At 39.6% G+C, this 14,042-nt stretch overlaps 1 protein-coding gene across 9 annotated transcripts in view; it reads left to right on the forward strand.

The window, feature by feature from the left end:
- Window positions 1-13,762, forward strand: part of TIAM1 (TIAM Rac1 associated GEF 1) — a 272,534-nt gene extending 258,772 nt beyond the window's left edge. For 6 of the 9 annotated variants that reach the window (XM_038375199.2, XM_043508779.1, XM_043508784.1 and 3 more), the window contains 8 exons: window positions 710-889; window positions 1,017-1,135; window positions 2,737-2,845; window positions 4,828-4,886; window positions 8,209-8,311; window positions 9,106-9,193; window positions 10,119-10,291; window positions 12,121-13,762. In XM_038375199.2, the coding sequence (XP_038231127.1) occupies window positions 710-889; window positions 1,017-1,135; window positions 2,737-2,845; window positions 4,828-4,886; window positions 8,209-8,311; window positions 9,106-9,193; window positions 10,119-10,291; window positions 12,121-12,605 (1,316 nt within the window). In that variant the 3' untranslated portion in view covers window positions 12,606-13,762. Of the gene's footprint in view, window positions 1-709; window positions 890-1,016; window positions 1,136-1,505; window positions 1,605-2,736; window positions 2,846-4,827; window positions 4,887-8,208; window positions 8,312-9,105; window positions 9,194-10,118; window positions 10,292-12,120 lie in introns of all 9 variants that reach the window. The other 3 variants (XM_043508816.1, XM_043508788.1, XM_043508796.1) reach the window with 3 other exon arrangements.
- The last annotated feature ends 280 nt before the right edge of the window (window positions 13,763-14,042 follow it).

Genomic DNA, 14,042 nt, shown 5'->3' on the forward strand with positions numbered 1-14,042 from the left:
GACAATCTCTCGGGTTGGGAATAGTAGAAAAATAATCCATTCTCTATTATAGGCAGGCTAACAGAGGCATGGTGCAGTAAGTTATCTAGTATGTCTAAAGTGTATTGCAGGTATATAGTACATTAGTTCCACAAGTGTATTTTGTTCTCCCGCCTTACAAATATTTTTGATTTTTGTGCTGCACTTTAAGTCTAAAAAGTAACAAAAAATGCCATTGAAGATGCACGTAATATTAACAAGGCCTGACATACCTCTGCCACTACTGCTGTGAATTCTTATAAATAGCAGTGACCCTTTTTGATTAAACTAGTGGGAGGGAGGAGGTTTGGTAGACTTCATACCACTCTATGGTACTAGAAATAATGTGACGGAGGATGGTTAAATAAAAGATGTTTATCTTGGTATTGTGTTCAATCATGAGTAACTTCTCTATGGCATAAAGAGAAAAAGAATACTTGTGGCACCTTAGAGACTAACAAATTTATTTGAGCATAAGCTTTTGTGAGCTACAGCTCACTTCATCAGATGCATGTGATACTAACTAAAAACCTGAAGTGTATAAAACATGGTATTGTATAGTTGATCAAAATGTGTGTTTCTCCACAAACCACACTTATTCTAGGCAAATGAATTTCACCCTCTAAAAAGTTACTTCATAATGGCAGATGTTTGGGCTAATTAAAAACAATTTTTAATTTTAAACTTCTAGCTAAGACAGACACTGCTTTTAAGGCATTTTTGGATGCTCAGAATCCTAGACGGCAACACTCCTCAACACTGGAGTCTTACCTTATCAAACCTATCCAGCGGATACTAAAGTATCCTCTTCTGCTGAGGGAACTCTTTGCTCTGACTGATGCAGACAGTGAAGAACACTATCACCTTGATGGTAAGGTGCTGAACTATGGAACAGTGTTTACCTGCTAAACTTGGGGGGCAGGGCAAGTTTCTTTCCCCTCACTCCTTCCATGAAGCAACTACGTAACTAGTTATTTTCCACTTGCTTTTTCCTCTAGTGGCCATAAAAACAATGAACAAAGTTGCCAGCCATATTAATGAAATGCAGAAAATACATGAAGAGTATGGTGCAGTGTTTGATCAGCTCATAGCAGAACAGACGGTGGAAAAAAAAGAGGTAAGGAATTTATTCTTTGCTTTCTTTATTACAAGTCTGCTATTCAGGAGTCTTTCTTCTGGTATGAATTACTGCATATTGTTACAACAGCCATTACAAATTCCTTTTTCTACATTGTGTCTAGCAGAACACGCTAAAATTTCTTCTTCTTAAAGGTATGGTATAGTCTTGGAGACCAATATATAGAAACAATGCTTCAGCAGTGACTGGTGATTTTTGGATGCCTATCTCAAGACTCCTTTAAAGAGGCATGATTTCCAGAAAGTGCTGAATGCTTACCCTGTGAAAATAAGGCCCATTTCAAATTGGGTGTCCCAAAATCACTAGTTACTATTGAAAATGTAGACCACTTCTTTTGAACTCTTTCAAGGTGGAACCTCACCATGGAAGATTGGTAGGACTAAGATATGAGATGGGGATTCAACAAAGCAGAGGAGAAGGGGGACTAGAGCAGCAGCCTGGGGGAATGGTGAGGAGAGTCTTGAGATGAGGAGAAAGTGGGGCTAGGATGGGAGGGGTGAGCTTCAGCAGCAACTTGGAGGTCAAGCAGGAGAGGCAGTTGTGCTCATGGAGGGGGGTAGTCCTGGAGGTAGCAGCACTGTGAAGGCTGCAGGTGCAAGCAGGGTAGGACAATTGGTGTTGAGAATAGCAAGAGGTATGTGGAGACCAGAGTTGGGTCTCGTAGGCAGGAGTGAGTGGAAATGCTATAAACCTGGATTGAGGAGCAGACTTGTGTGCTATTAACTTACTGACATTTAAGCGCAAGTGAGACTGGGTTACCCTTGGACCTAGAGGTCCCACCAGTTCAGGGCAGGGGGACTGTGTGGAGAAGCAGGGACTGCTGTTACCCATGTTATACCCTGTTCTGTGACTAAATGGAGGACTTAAATTTCCAGAGATGTCAACAAGTGCTGAATTCTCAATTTGTGTGTTTACGGGGAAAAGGTGGAATACAGATTCTAGATGTGGGAAAGGGTGAGTGTTAATGAAACTGACTTGTTGCCTCTGGAGATCAAAGTGAAAAATCTAGTTGTCTTGACTACTTTATTGTATATCTGCCCACGAAGATTAGCACAGTTATTAGCTTTTACTCAGGAAATACATAGGACTTACAGATTCTAGTCATGTTCCTTGGCAGAGCTGTGTACAAGAGGCTAAGTTGTGTACGAGAAGCACTGTGGCTGGCTTCAGCTAGTAGAAATGTTCAATTCTTTTACATTTAATGTGCTCAAACAATATAAAGAGGAACTGAAACAGGGAGAGAGAAACAAACGCTGTAAGAGTTCAGAGAGATTTTTGGCTTCTTCCTTGTGAAATTAAATCTTCCTACAGATTTTGAATGGCCATACTTTAAACACTAGGCTGTACCTAACTTATGCACAAAAATTAGGGATTTGATTGCATGTCTGATCAGTTAGCATTGAACACAGTTAGCATTTGGCACAATCTGTTTGCACATAATTGCAACTGCTTAGTCCTGATGGAAAATCTTCCTCCAAACATTTTCTGCTTTTTAGAGTAAAATTCATCTAAATCTACTAAGGCAGTTGAAATCCTTTACACTGGTGCTTTTTGTATTTTCATGTGTTTATGGTTGGCAGGTTGCAGACCTTTCCATGGGAGACTTACTTTTGCATAATACAGTGATCTGGCTTAACCCTCCTGCATCACTGGGGAAATGGAAGAAGGAACCTGAGTTAGCAGCATTTGGTATGTACTCTGGTGATTATTTCAAACACAAATAGGATTGCAGATTTTTACTTGAGCAGAGACACTAAGACCTTTGACAAATGTACATAGAGAATGACCGTTGCCTAACAGTGTTCCTGCTACATCATCTAAACTTGAAAATTAAATGCACAATCATTTGCCCCTGAATTTAAAGGGTCAAATTCTGCTCTGTTAGTGATGCAAAACTGGAGAAATTCAATTCAAGCAACTACTATAACTGAGTAGAATGTGGCCCAAAGTCCATAAGAAGTGAGTAGCTAAAACCTCACTCTACGCGTTAGCAACCCTCCTCCCCTTGATTTATTAGTATTTGTATTTCAATAGCCTAATTCATGACACTTTGCTTCCTTGCTTTTAGAGTTACACCTAGGATAGTGATTCTCAGACTGAGGCTCTGGGAGCATTAAGTGGCTCTATAATATGTTTCCTGTGGCTCTTTGCAGCACATATTAAAACTCTGATTTAATTATTAATCAGTATGCTTTTACTATGTTGTTAATCAATTGTAGACTACTTGGTCAGTCATGTTGCTGTGAGAATAATAAACAATGAATTCACACTACTATGGCTCTTTTGGGTGATGCTGATTGCTAATTTGGCTCCTGAACCACTGAGGTCTCTCAGGTTTCAGAGTAGCAGCCGTGTTAGTCTGTATTTGCAAGAAGAAAAGGAGTACTTAATGCTCTAATAAATTTGTTAGTCTCTAAGGTGCCACAAGTACTCCTTTTCTTTTTACTGAGGTCTCAGTATCAGTGATCTAGGGTTGTTTGGCTGTTGGCTTTTTTGCGTGGTTTTTGTTTTAACTCCCCCATGTAGCCAAGCGGCTGTCTGGATCTAGTAATTTGCTGATAGCACTTGGAAAGCCAGTGGCTACTAATTATTCAATATTGCCATTGTAAATAAAAACCCTTCAGCTACCTGCTGAGGATGTCCCAACACCAGCATGACAAAGGTACCACTTTCATTCCTGCTGTTGTCGCTGGTGAGGAGCTGCTCAAGCCCTTTGTCTTTCTATTGTGTATAGACTGGTCCTGTGGTCAGGGAAATGACAGAACATGCCTCCAAGATGAAAGAGATGATTGATGTCAGCTCAATGCTTTGGGGGATGTGTATTCATTTTCAGTTATTGTGCAGAGTTTAAATCATCTTTATAAAACCTCAAGATCCAAATATTTTAATTCTAAAATGAAGGGTGTCTCTCTGGTTCACTGTGGAAATTACAATTTCATTCCTTCACCTGATTCTTTAAACCCAAATTCCAACATACTTTCCCATAACATGTGCATGTAACATTCCAACTATAACTGTGTGTGTATTGACTCCTATTTATAGGCCACTGTCACAGACCTCAGTAGTCCAAATAGGCCACTAGTCTGGTAAATGTAGTGTCAGCCCTCTGACTCCTGCATGCAACTAGGCAGGGACTATCTCTTTTTTTTGTTGGTGGGTGTTTTTTTGGTTCTGTTTTTTGAACAGCGCCTAGCTCAATGAGGTCCTGATCCATGATTGGGGGCTCCTAGATGCTACTGCAGTACTAATAATACACAAACCACTCGGTGGGCTTAGCCAGATGGGTTTACAACACACAACAAAATAACTTATTTTAGATGGAATCCTGTAATTTGCAAACATATCATTTGTGTATGAATAATAATTTAAAGAACAGTTAACTTATGAATTCTGTAACATCAAAGCCACCTGGGAAATTAACTGTTGTGTAAATTCTTCTGGTGGTGCTGGGGCGAGAGGGGGGGAATAATACAGGAAGATTGAGTCTTTATAATTATCCTCTTCTTTCCCCTCCTGGCCCCTGACTGAAACAAAGACTTACCAGGAATGTGTGTGATCTTGTCATGATCAATGGTGTGTGTTTGACTTCCATGTGTGCTTGAGCTTTGCAGGAGGCAAGGGTACAGGGACCATTACTGACTGTGTGGTTTTTGTTTTTAATCTTTCTCTAGTGTTCAAAACTGCTGTTGTCCTTGTATATAAAGATGGTTCTAAACAGAAGAAAAAACTTGTAAGTTTTGTTGCTACTTTGACTACATATTTGGGGATCCAAAATGAGCAAGGCCAAGATTTTTCGAATTGTATTTAGCCACTGTTTAATGGTTTACATGTATAAATATTGATTAGCTAATCTCTTTATGTGGTTGTGCAAGTAGGTTGTAAAGATTTTTACAAGCAGGTAGACACCAGTCAGGAAGTTACATGTTTAACCTTTCTCCCTTTGCAAATAGGGATTTCACCCGTGTCAGTGTGAAATGGGGTCAATTTTATGAATTTGTTGAGGTGCCAGTTAGATTTTAAAACTGCAATCAAACAACTAGCTTTGCCAATTTGATAAGCCAATATTGGGATAGAATTTAACTAGGATAACCCCTTCTTATTGAGTCCAGGGAGGGAGCACTAGTTTACTACCTTTTTTTTTTAACAGTAGGTTCTCTTCAGAACAGCACTGACCTTGGACAGAATTTCTCAAATCAGGACAGTTGATGTTCTTGCCTTTATAAACTTGTTGACTGATTACCAAGAACCACAGAAGTACGTACCAGCAGTTCATCAATCCAGAGTAGATTCAACTAATACTCAAGGGCATGTACTGAACACAAAATATACATGCAGGCAATTGTCATAGAACAGTATTGACATCAAGGAGTTATATCAGAAAATAAGCAGTACAAATATCCAAAGTGGGTTTTTTGTGTTTTAATGCATTCACTTATAATCTTCCATTATCAGTTCTTTATCTCTAATACACTTGAAGTAGTTCCCCAAGGAACAGAGTTGCACTTTGCCTTAAGACAATCTTAGAAATGTGGTCCCTGCTGTTTTTAATGTTTGATATGAAATGGACTAGTTTAAAATACTAGAAATAATTGCTTAAAAGTATAGTTTAAAACTCTCTCTAGGCCAATGTACTTGCCTTAAACCAGGGGTCTCCAACTCAGATGACCATGAGGGCCACATGAGAACTAGTCCATTGGCTGGAGGGCTGTATCACTGACACCTACCCTACTTCCATGAGGCCCCTTTCTTGCCCCCATTCCAACCCTTTCCCCAATAGTTACATTAGAACAATTTTATTTTCAAAATGAACAAAACTTCTGGAAACCATTATCCTTATGAAGGGAATACTTGCTGTGCAGCATAATCCAAGAATGGCTATTGTAGAAACGTAAATGGTCTTTTTGGGATGGGAGCAGTAAAAATCATCAATTCTATAACTAATCTAGATAGGCTAATAACCTGCTGCACCATGCAGCTATCTCATATGTCTAAAATACTTTGCAAGTACAGTGTACGTGTATAACTTACATAGTGCCATAGGTGTATTTGGTTCTGCCTCCTTACTGTTTTTTTTTAATGTTTGTGCTGCACGTTAAAGCTTAATAAAAGTAACAACAACAAAATGCCATTATTGCCTTATTAAAGTGTCCATAATAGTGACAAGGCCAGACATGCCTATGACACTAGTGCTGTGAAATCTTATAAATATGCAGTGTGATCCTTTTTGATTAAATGTGGGGGGAGGTGGGCATCATACAGCTCTAAAATAGCAATGGCTCTGGTAATGTGAAAGAGGGTGGTTTAAATAAAAGATGCTTATGGGGTATGATTCTAGTTGGATATCTGTTCATTCATGAGTAACTTCTCTATGGCATGATACTCACTAAAAACTATAAGTGCATAAACATGGTACTGTATACTAGTCTCAGTGTGCATAGCTAAAGGTGGAGAGGGAAATTCCATCCCTCTGTCATTGAGACTCTCTCTTGTGTAGTAAGGGCTGACAATAGTTCTCATTTAAACATCGCATTTCTTATTCTTGGAGTGAAGAGATTCTTTAGCCAACATCTCTAAAATATGGATTGTTAGCTGCCTACTCTGCGCAAAGAGGCAGGCTGACCAGTGTACATCTTGTAACCCAGTTCTGCAACCTTGCTAGGATAGAGCCTTTCCTTGATTAAAGGGCAAAGGGAGCTTTGTGACTAATGTAGTCAAGGCATATTTGACATCTCTTAAACTTTAACCCTTCTGAAATCATGCACCATATTTAATACAATGTCTTTCTTCTGTATGGCCTTCATCAGTCCCTGTAATGGCTAGTGAATGTAAAACATGGTCTTCAATTCTGGACTTTGGATTGTGCACACATCACCACCACTGCGTAAATGTTGGTTGCTTGTAGGTACAGAGGCCTCAGTCTAGCTAAACGTTGAAATGTGTCTTATTTGGAATCAGTGGGATTGCATATGCATAACTTTAAGCACATTGCTGCACTAAGGCCATAGTGCAGTGTGTTTGGTCCAGTAGCACTGGTTACTAATGCTGATTCCCAACTGGCATAGGGTAGACACAATGTTGGTGTGAGGCTTTTTGAGTGTACAAGAATTTTTGGAAGGAGGATAGAGTGGGCAGGTCTATTTTGTGCAGAATGATCATCTTTGACTTGTACAATGTGCTATTTCTTGACTCCTGGATAGCAATTAAGCAAACTACCTCCAGGTAGCGTTACCTGAGGATATTTGAACCCATAGTTTTGGGTTCAAATATCCTCAACTTTTTTTAGATGGTTTTAGGAAATAAATTAATGGGTGACACAACACCTCTGATACATAAGTACATGAGAGTGCTTTTATTTAAAATGTTTTGTTCGAGTCTAAAGCGCACATTTAAAAGAGCAATAGCCTGGGTAACTAGCTATATCTGGGGTACTCTAAAGTTTGAGATGGTGTTAAGTGGCTAGCCTTCCTTTTAGCCACTGGGGAATTGGATGTAAGTTGGTTAGCTCAGCAAAAAAAATTTCATTGCACATTTTGACTAATTTTTGTAGAGGTTGCTTAAAACAAAGCCCACAATTTATAGTAACTCCCGATGGGCTAACCAATTTTTTAGCCTTAACAAAAAACGTATAACTTTACTTATTTGCAAAGCAACTTCTAGCAAGAAACTTATGGTCATAGACATCCAGATCCAAGGTTAGCTATTTATATTTTTTTATGAATTTATTTTTTATTAACATTGCAGTTTTGTTTGCTTAGGCAAACGTCAAATAATTCCTGACTACATGTTGGTCTTGCTTTCAGGTAATGGTGGGCTGAGAACACAAAATGGCTGTGGTTATGTTTAGTCCAGCTCTCTTGTAACATTAGTGCTAAGTGCTTTTTTTAGGTGTTGAGAACTGATCATTGTGGCATGAGTACATTTTGTCTATACTTCCTTCCTGTGACCTAATATTCATTAAACTTCTTCATAGGCATTTCTGTGGTTCCTATCACCAAAAAATACCAGGCCTCTGAATTCCAAGTGTAAACTTTCCTGATTATTTTTTGGTCCAGGGAGGCTCACATAGGGCTTCAATTTACGAAGACTGGGACCCATTTCGTTTTCGTCACATGATTCCCTTAGAAGCTCTGCAGGTTCGTGCACTGGCAAGTGCAGGTAATGTTGAAATGTATTCAGAACTCTGTTAAAGTGCCCATCTCATTTCTTACTATCCAACAAATGCTCTTTATGGGAGTTGGGGTGTGTGGTGTTTTTATATAACCAATAAATAAAAACAAAAAACACTGACCTTGTGTTTCTCTCCTCTTCTGCCTTCTAGGGGTTGTAAGAAGAGAGAAAGCAAAAGCTGTACTTGAAAATTGTGGGAAAACTCTCCAAGAAAAGAGAGTTGGTTTTCGAAATTAGAATTTTTTTTGTGGAAAATACTTTTTGTTTCAAATAACACACACACTCACTCTGGCCAAAGTCCAAGTCCACTTTGCTGTTGCTACCAGAGAAAATCTTTAGGACTAGGTGTATATGCTTCGGGGGGGGGGCAGGAGGGTCTGTTTAGCTCAATAAAGCCTGTGTGGAAGACAATGCAGCTGCAGAACTATGTACACTGTGAAGATGATAAGTTCAGACTTAACAAAACTAGGTGTATAATAGTTGTTTCGGGAATTTTAAAACTTTAAATTGTGGAGGGTTATGAAAAGTCTTAGACCTTTAATGGTTTAATTTTTATTGTCAGGTATGTAACTCTGTGTGACCAAGTGTAGGAGTCATAACCAAGTGCCCTTCTGCAAGGATTTGTGATCAACCTGTGTTCTGGGATACCTTTTAAATTTAATAAAACTGTTTCTCATGGTTAGAGAGTACTTCTCAATTCTAGTTGAAATTACAACACGATGTGACCCCATATATAATTAAGTAGTATAACATGGTGCAAAACGTTCTCCATATCTCTCTAGATGCAGAGACCAATTCTGTGTGCGAGATTGTTCATGTTAAATCTGAGTCCGAAGGCAGACCAGAGAGAACGTTCCACCTCTGCTGTAGGTGAGCGTGCTTCCATGTGTTCTGTTGTTGCTGGATTTCTAGATGCTAGTCTTTCTTAAAAGAAAGACAGGTCACATGATGATAGCACAAGAGGCTAACAACTTTTCTAGCTCTACCAGTGAAAGAGTCTCATTAAACAGAATAAAGCCATATTTAACCAATACTGAAGCTTTACAGGAATATTAATTTTTTTCCCTTGCAAATTTGCTCCCAACGATTGAATTCTGTAAGGAAACTTTGTTTTTAATGCTGCATGCACTGTAATTGAGCGTTTGTCAGAATGCCAGGCAGCTGCTGAAGTGTCCAGTTTGGTCAATGCTTTCCATGCTGGCAAGGCCTGACTCCCACCTTTAAGGGTCTTAGTACAAATTACAATGCCATGTTAAAATATTATCTATAATAAGGGCTAACCCTCACTTCAGAATTTAGTTTACCATTTCTAGGTTGTTGTTTTTTTTGTTTGTTTGTTTTTTTAAACTGGTAGAAGTCCCTGCTGAGCTGATATTAAAAATAGTTCAACCTGCTGTCTAGATGAGATATGCATGATTTCTGCTCAGTCTGTCCAATACCAGCACACAATGTGAGATTATATTAGCTACCATAGGTTTGCCAAATAAGTGAGTACTGGCATCGGAGGAAAAGGAAGAAGAGAGAGGTAGACAGTACTTCCATAATGCAGAATGCTTGTTTCCTTGGACATGGGTTTAAACTTGCACAGATTTAACAATGCAAGATGTACATTATAAACTTTGATTTGAAAACTTTATACTAGAATGACAGGGAAAGACAGGCAGAGCAATTCACATTTTCTTTCAGTACTGGTGTTGATTTATCTTGCTCTGTCACATACTTGCAGGAATTATGGATCTCTTGTGAGCTTGTGCCCTAACTTTTTTTTTGTTTGTTTGTTTGTTCCTGTTTTCAGTTCCCCGGACCACAGAAAGGATTTTCTGAAGGCTGTGCACTCCATTCTACGCGATAAGCACAGAAGGCAGCTTCTTAAAACTGAAAGTCTGCCCTCAACCCAACAATACGTTCCTTTTGGAGGGAAAAGACTGTGTGCTCTAAAAGGTGCAAGGCCAACAATGAACAGGGCAGGTACTGTAGGGATGCAGACTTTCAAGACCCCACTGACCCCAGCACTACTGTAGGTTGCATTGGAGTTGTAATATTTATTACCCATAGATGAGGGTTAGTGTTGCATCTGACCTGCCTTCACATCCCTATAAGAGCCTTAACAAGTACCACCCTTCACTCAAGGTTTAACATCTGAGCAATGATCCTTCTGGTATAGGAGACCCAAATAGGACTCCTTTCAGTTTCAATCAACTGTATGTTTTTAATCTGCCAAATGGGTTGCAGCTGAATAAAGCTTTGTAGCAAAAATATGTACAGAATTTCTACAGATGACCAGTAGTGGTTTAAAACAAAACCAGCTCCCAAAGTGTCTTCAGCAGGGTTTGAAATGACTTCTGCTTCATGTGTTCTCCATTTCTCCTTTTTCACCTCTATTGGCAGTGGGCATTTGTTTGTCCTAATCAGATCTCAGAGGTGCACTTGATTAGTCTGTCTTAAAATGTGGACTTCATTTTCAGTTGACTTCAGGCAAAACACAAACTGCTTTTCCCTGTGATTTTTTTTTAAGAGTTTTTGGCAAACACTAATCAAAGGAGGGAAGAAACTTGCTTCTAAACATACTTTTTCTGCTCATTAGATCCAGTAATCCAGATAACCAGGCTTTCTGTTCCTCCTCTGTAACAAGCAAGCCACACCAATAACATTCACAGTGTGGCTTCTCACAGAGGCTAGGGAAGGATTTCACACATTTTAAGATTCAAAGGTAGCCCAAAAGGTATCTAATTTGTACCACAGTGCTTCAATCCTCCCATGAGGCTCCATATGCTTGAAATGTCAACCTTCTTTTAGGTGGATATTTCTAGTCATTCACATGGTGGATGTGTGGGGGTAACCCCCACTGCCCCTTCTCCCAGGCCTAGCTGGGCCCTTACTTGAAACTCACTTTTTTTTTTTTTTAAATCCTAAATGCTCAGCTGATTTACTTGTGTTTTCGGACTCAGGATAATGATTCTTTTTCCAAAGATGAATGCATTTATTAGATGTGTACTGAAGGTGCTGTCAGTGAGGGGACAAACGGCAATCTCTGAATCTCAACAGCCTACAGTGGAGCTATTGTGTGCACATAACACTGAAGTTTCTGCAGATCCTTAATCAGGAGAATTCATCCTTTGCTTTGTCTGACAAGCCTCATATATAAAGATATTTCAACATGGAAGATGCCAGAATGCTATCTGAACCAGTCACAAAACTAGCAGACAGGTCTGATGCTGAAGATGGAACTTCTGAAAGCAAGAGTGTTATCCTAGAAAATAGCCCAGCAACGATGGAGCACTTGCACCTACATAACAAGTAGGCAGCAACTCCAGTGTCTCCTAGCTCCATCCAACTGCTTGGAATGATTCTGCATCATTCCTGTGGAGGCACCACACTATTTCCTGGTCGGTTTTGGGACAAGCTGCGTTATTGCAGTCTGTTAGCAGCAGGGCACAGCTGGTGAGAAGGTTAGCTCTACTCGTGCTTTTTCATGCTAGCTGCCTGCCACCCATTGAGGAGGAACAGTAATTGTGGCCCATTATCTCAATTTGTGGATCTAAGAAGCAGAAACTTTTTACAGCTGGCCAAAAAAAGAAAAAAAAAAACAACAAAAAACCACCTCTTTCCATGAGCACCTAAGTAAAGCATAACTTATGCATGCATATTGATAGGGAGGAGTAGATTGTGCTGGGAAATTCTGATAGCTGGTGCCAAGGAATGTTAGGAAAGGACAGTTGAAAGACTAGTTTTTAGAGAGACATTTTCAACTTGTGTAAAGCATGTGGGATTTTTATCTTTTGTGTGTGTGTGTGCAGTGTCCGCCCCAAGCAAGTCTCTTGGGAGGAGGAGGCGGCGGCTGGCCCGAAACAGGTTTACCATTGACTCGGATGCTGTCTTCGAAAGCAGCCCTGAAAGAGAGTCCCAGCAGTCCACAGCCAGTGGGGACACTGACCGCTGGGTAGAGGAACAGTTTGACCTTGCTCAGTACGAGGAGCAGGAGGACATCAAAGAAACTGACATCCTCAGTGATGACGATGAGTACTGTGAGCCTACGAAAGGTATCGCGGTTGACCGAGAACTTCAGGAGCAGTTGCAGGCTGCTTCCATTACAAGCAGCCAGTCACATCTGGCAGAGAGAGCACGGCATGCAATGGGCACGCATGCTGCCAGAATGACTCAGTTGAAGAAGCAAGCTGCACTGTCTGGGATCAATGGCAGGGTGGAAAGTCATAGTGAAGAAGTCATCTGGGTTAGGCGTGAAGACTTTGTACCTAGCAGAAAACTGAACACTGAGCTCTAAACCTGTCACTTTCTCATTAGCTGGTATGTGTAGATCTACCCTCCTCCTTCCCCCCCAATAAATGCTGTGGAGCATGATCCCTTAGCTTGCACACACAGTTTTGGCAGCTGAATTGCTCTGAAGCTGTGCAGCCACATTTTAGGAACTTTAAAAGGGGGGTGGGGAGTATAAAGTTTGAAATAAGCTGGAGTCCTATCTGTATATTACTAAGGGCTTTTAAACTTTTATTTATTCTAAAATGTGATACATAATATCACTGGAGAACAAGTTACTGTTGGCATCTTGCATATGTGCAACTTAAGTGATAGCACAACGAACAAAGAGGCTTTTGTATCTGTGAAATGTCAATCAGAGGCTCAACTCCTTAATGAGGAAACTGCCTTTCTAATCTGTACAGCTGCAGTGTTCTTAATCTTCTCCCTCTTAAGACTATACATGTATTTTAGGAGTGTGTGAGGAAAGGTTTGGGATTTATGTTGTGCTGCGTTCTCTTGGTGTGTCTGGTCTAACTTATTTTCAGTGCTGGAAGCTCTAGCTTTACATAAAACTTTATAAAGTTGCCAAATTCTTGAAAGAGATCCAAATGTAACACTTGACATTTTTTTTTGTACTTTTTTTATCTGAGATGCAGAGGCACAAATGGATAAGAATGTTAGTGTTACTTAGGATATGAGGCTAGCCTTTTTGCAGAGGGTTCAGTAGGTTAGTTTTTATATTGTATTAAAATATCAACTGGAAAGGCCAGCTTAGGGATAACTGGAATTCAGTTATGTTACAAATAATGTGACTGAACTACAAAGAGGGCTAAATTAATCCATGACTTCAGTGGAGTCCTATCGGGGATGAATTTGGTCCATTATGACTGACAACGTTTGGGTGGGAGGGAAATTTATGGCCAAAAAACTGACCTCATCCAACTCTTAGTGTGGCTGAAACTAGTGTGTGTGTGTGTGTGTGTGTGTGTATATAAATTCCTTTGTAAAGGCTTTTTCCACTGCAATACACTATGAGCAAAGTTCTAAATAAGCAAACCTCTCAAACCTTTTTATTTAAGTATCTAAAACAGGGTAAAAAAATCTAGTTTGGTTTTTTTTTAAAGTAGACTTCCAAATATAAAAAAGAGAAAATATAGCACTTTGAATTTTTTTAGATTTATATAGCTTTCCCATTTTCACTTTCCACATACAAAAGATAACGAAATTTTCTTTGCATCTATTGATGTTTGACACATTAGTGGACACTTTGAAACCTGGCATTTTATAAATAGCTTTAGGACTATATTTTATAAGATCAGCTGTGACTATATTTTGAAACAACAAATTGTTCCCCAGAAACATCAACTGTCTTGTGTCCCAGCCAGCATTTGCCCCCTCTTCCTCTCCCCGCCCCAAAAGCTGGTTACCAGTACACTATACTTAGCAAAAGCTGATACAAGAA

Source organism: Dermochelys coriacea, chromosome 1 (genome assembly GCF_009764565.3).
Source record: "Dermochelys coriacea isolate rDerCor1 chromosome 1, rDerCor1.pri.v4, whole genome shotgun sequence".
Classification (NCBI taxonomy): Eukaryota; Metazoa; Chordata; order Testudines; family Dermochelyidae; genus Dermochelys; species Dermochelys coriacea.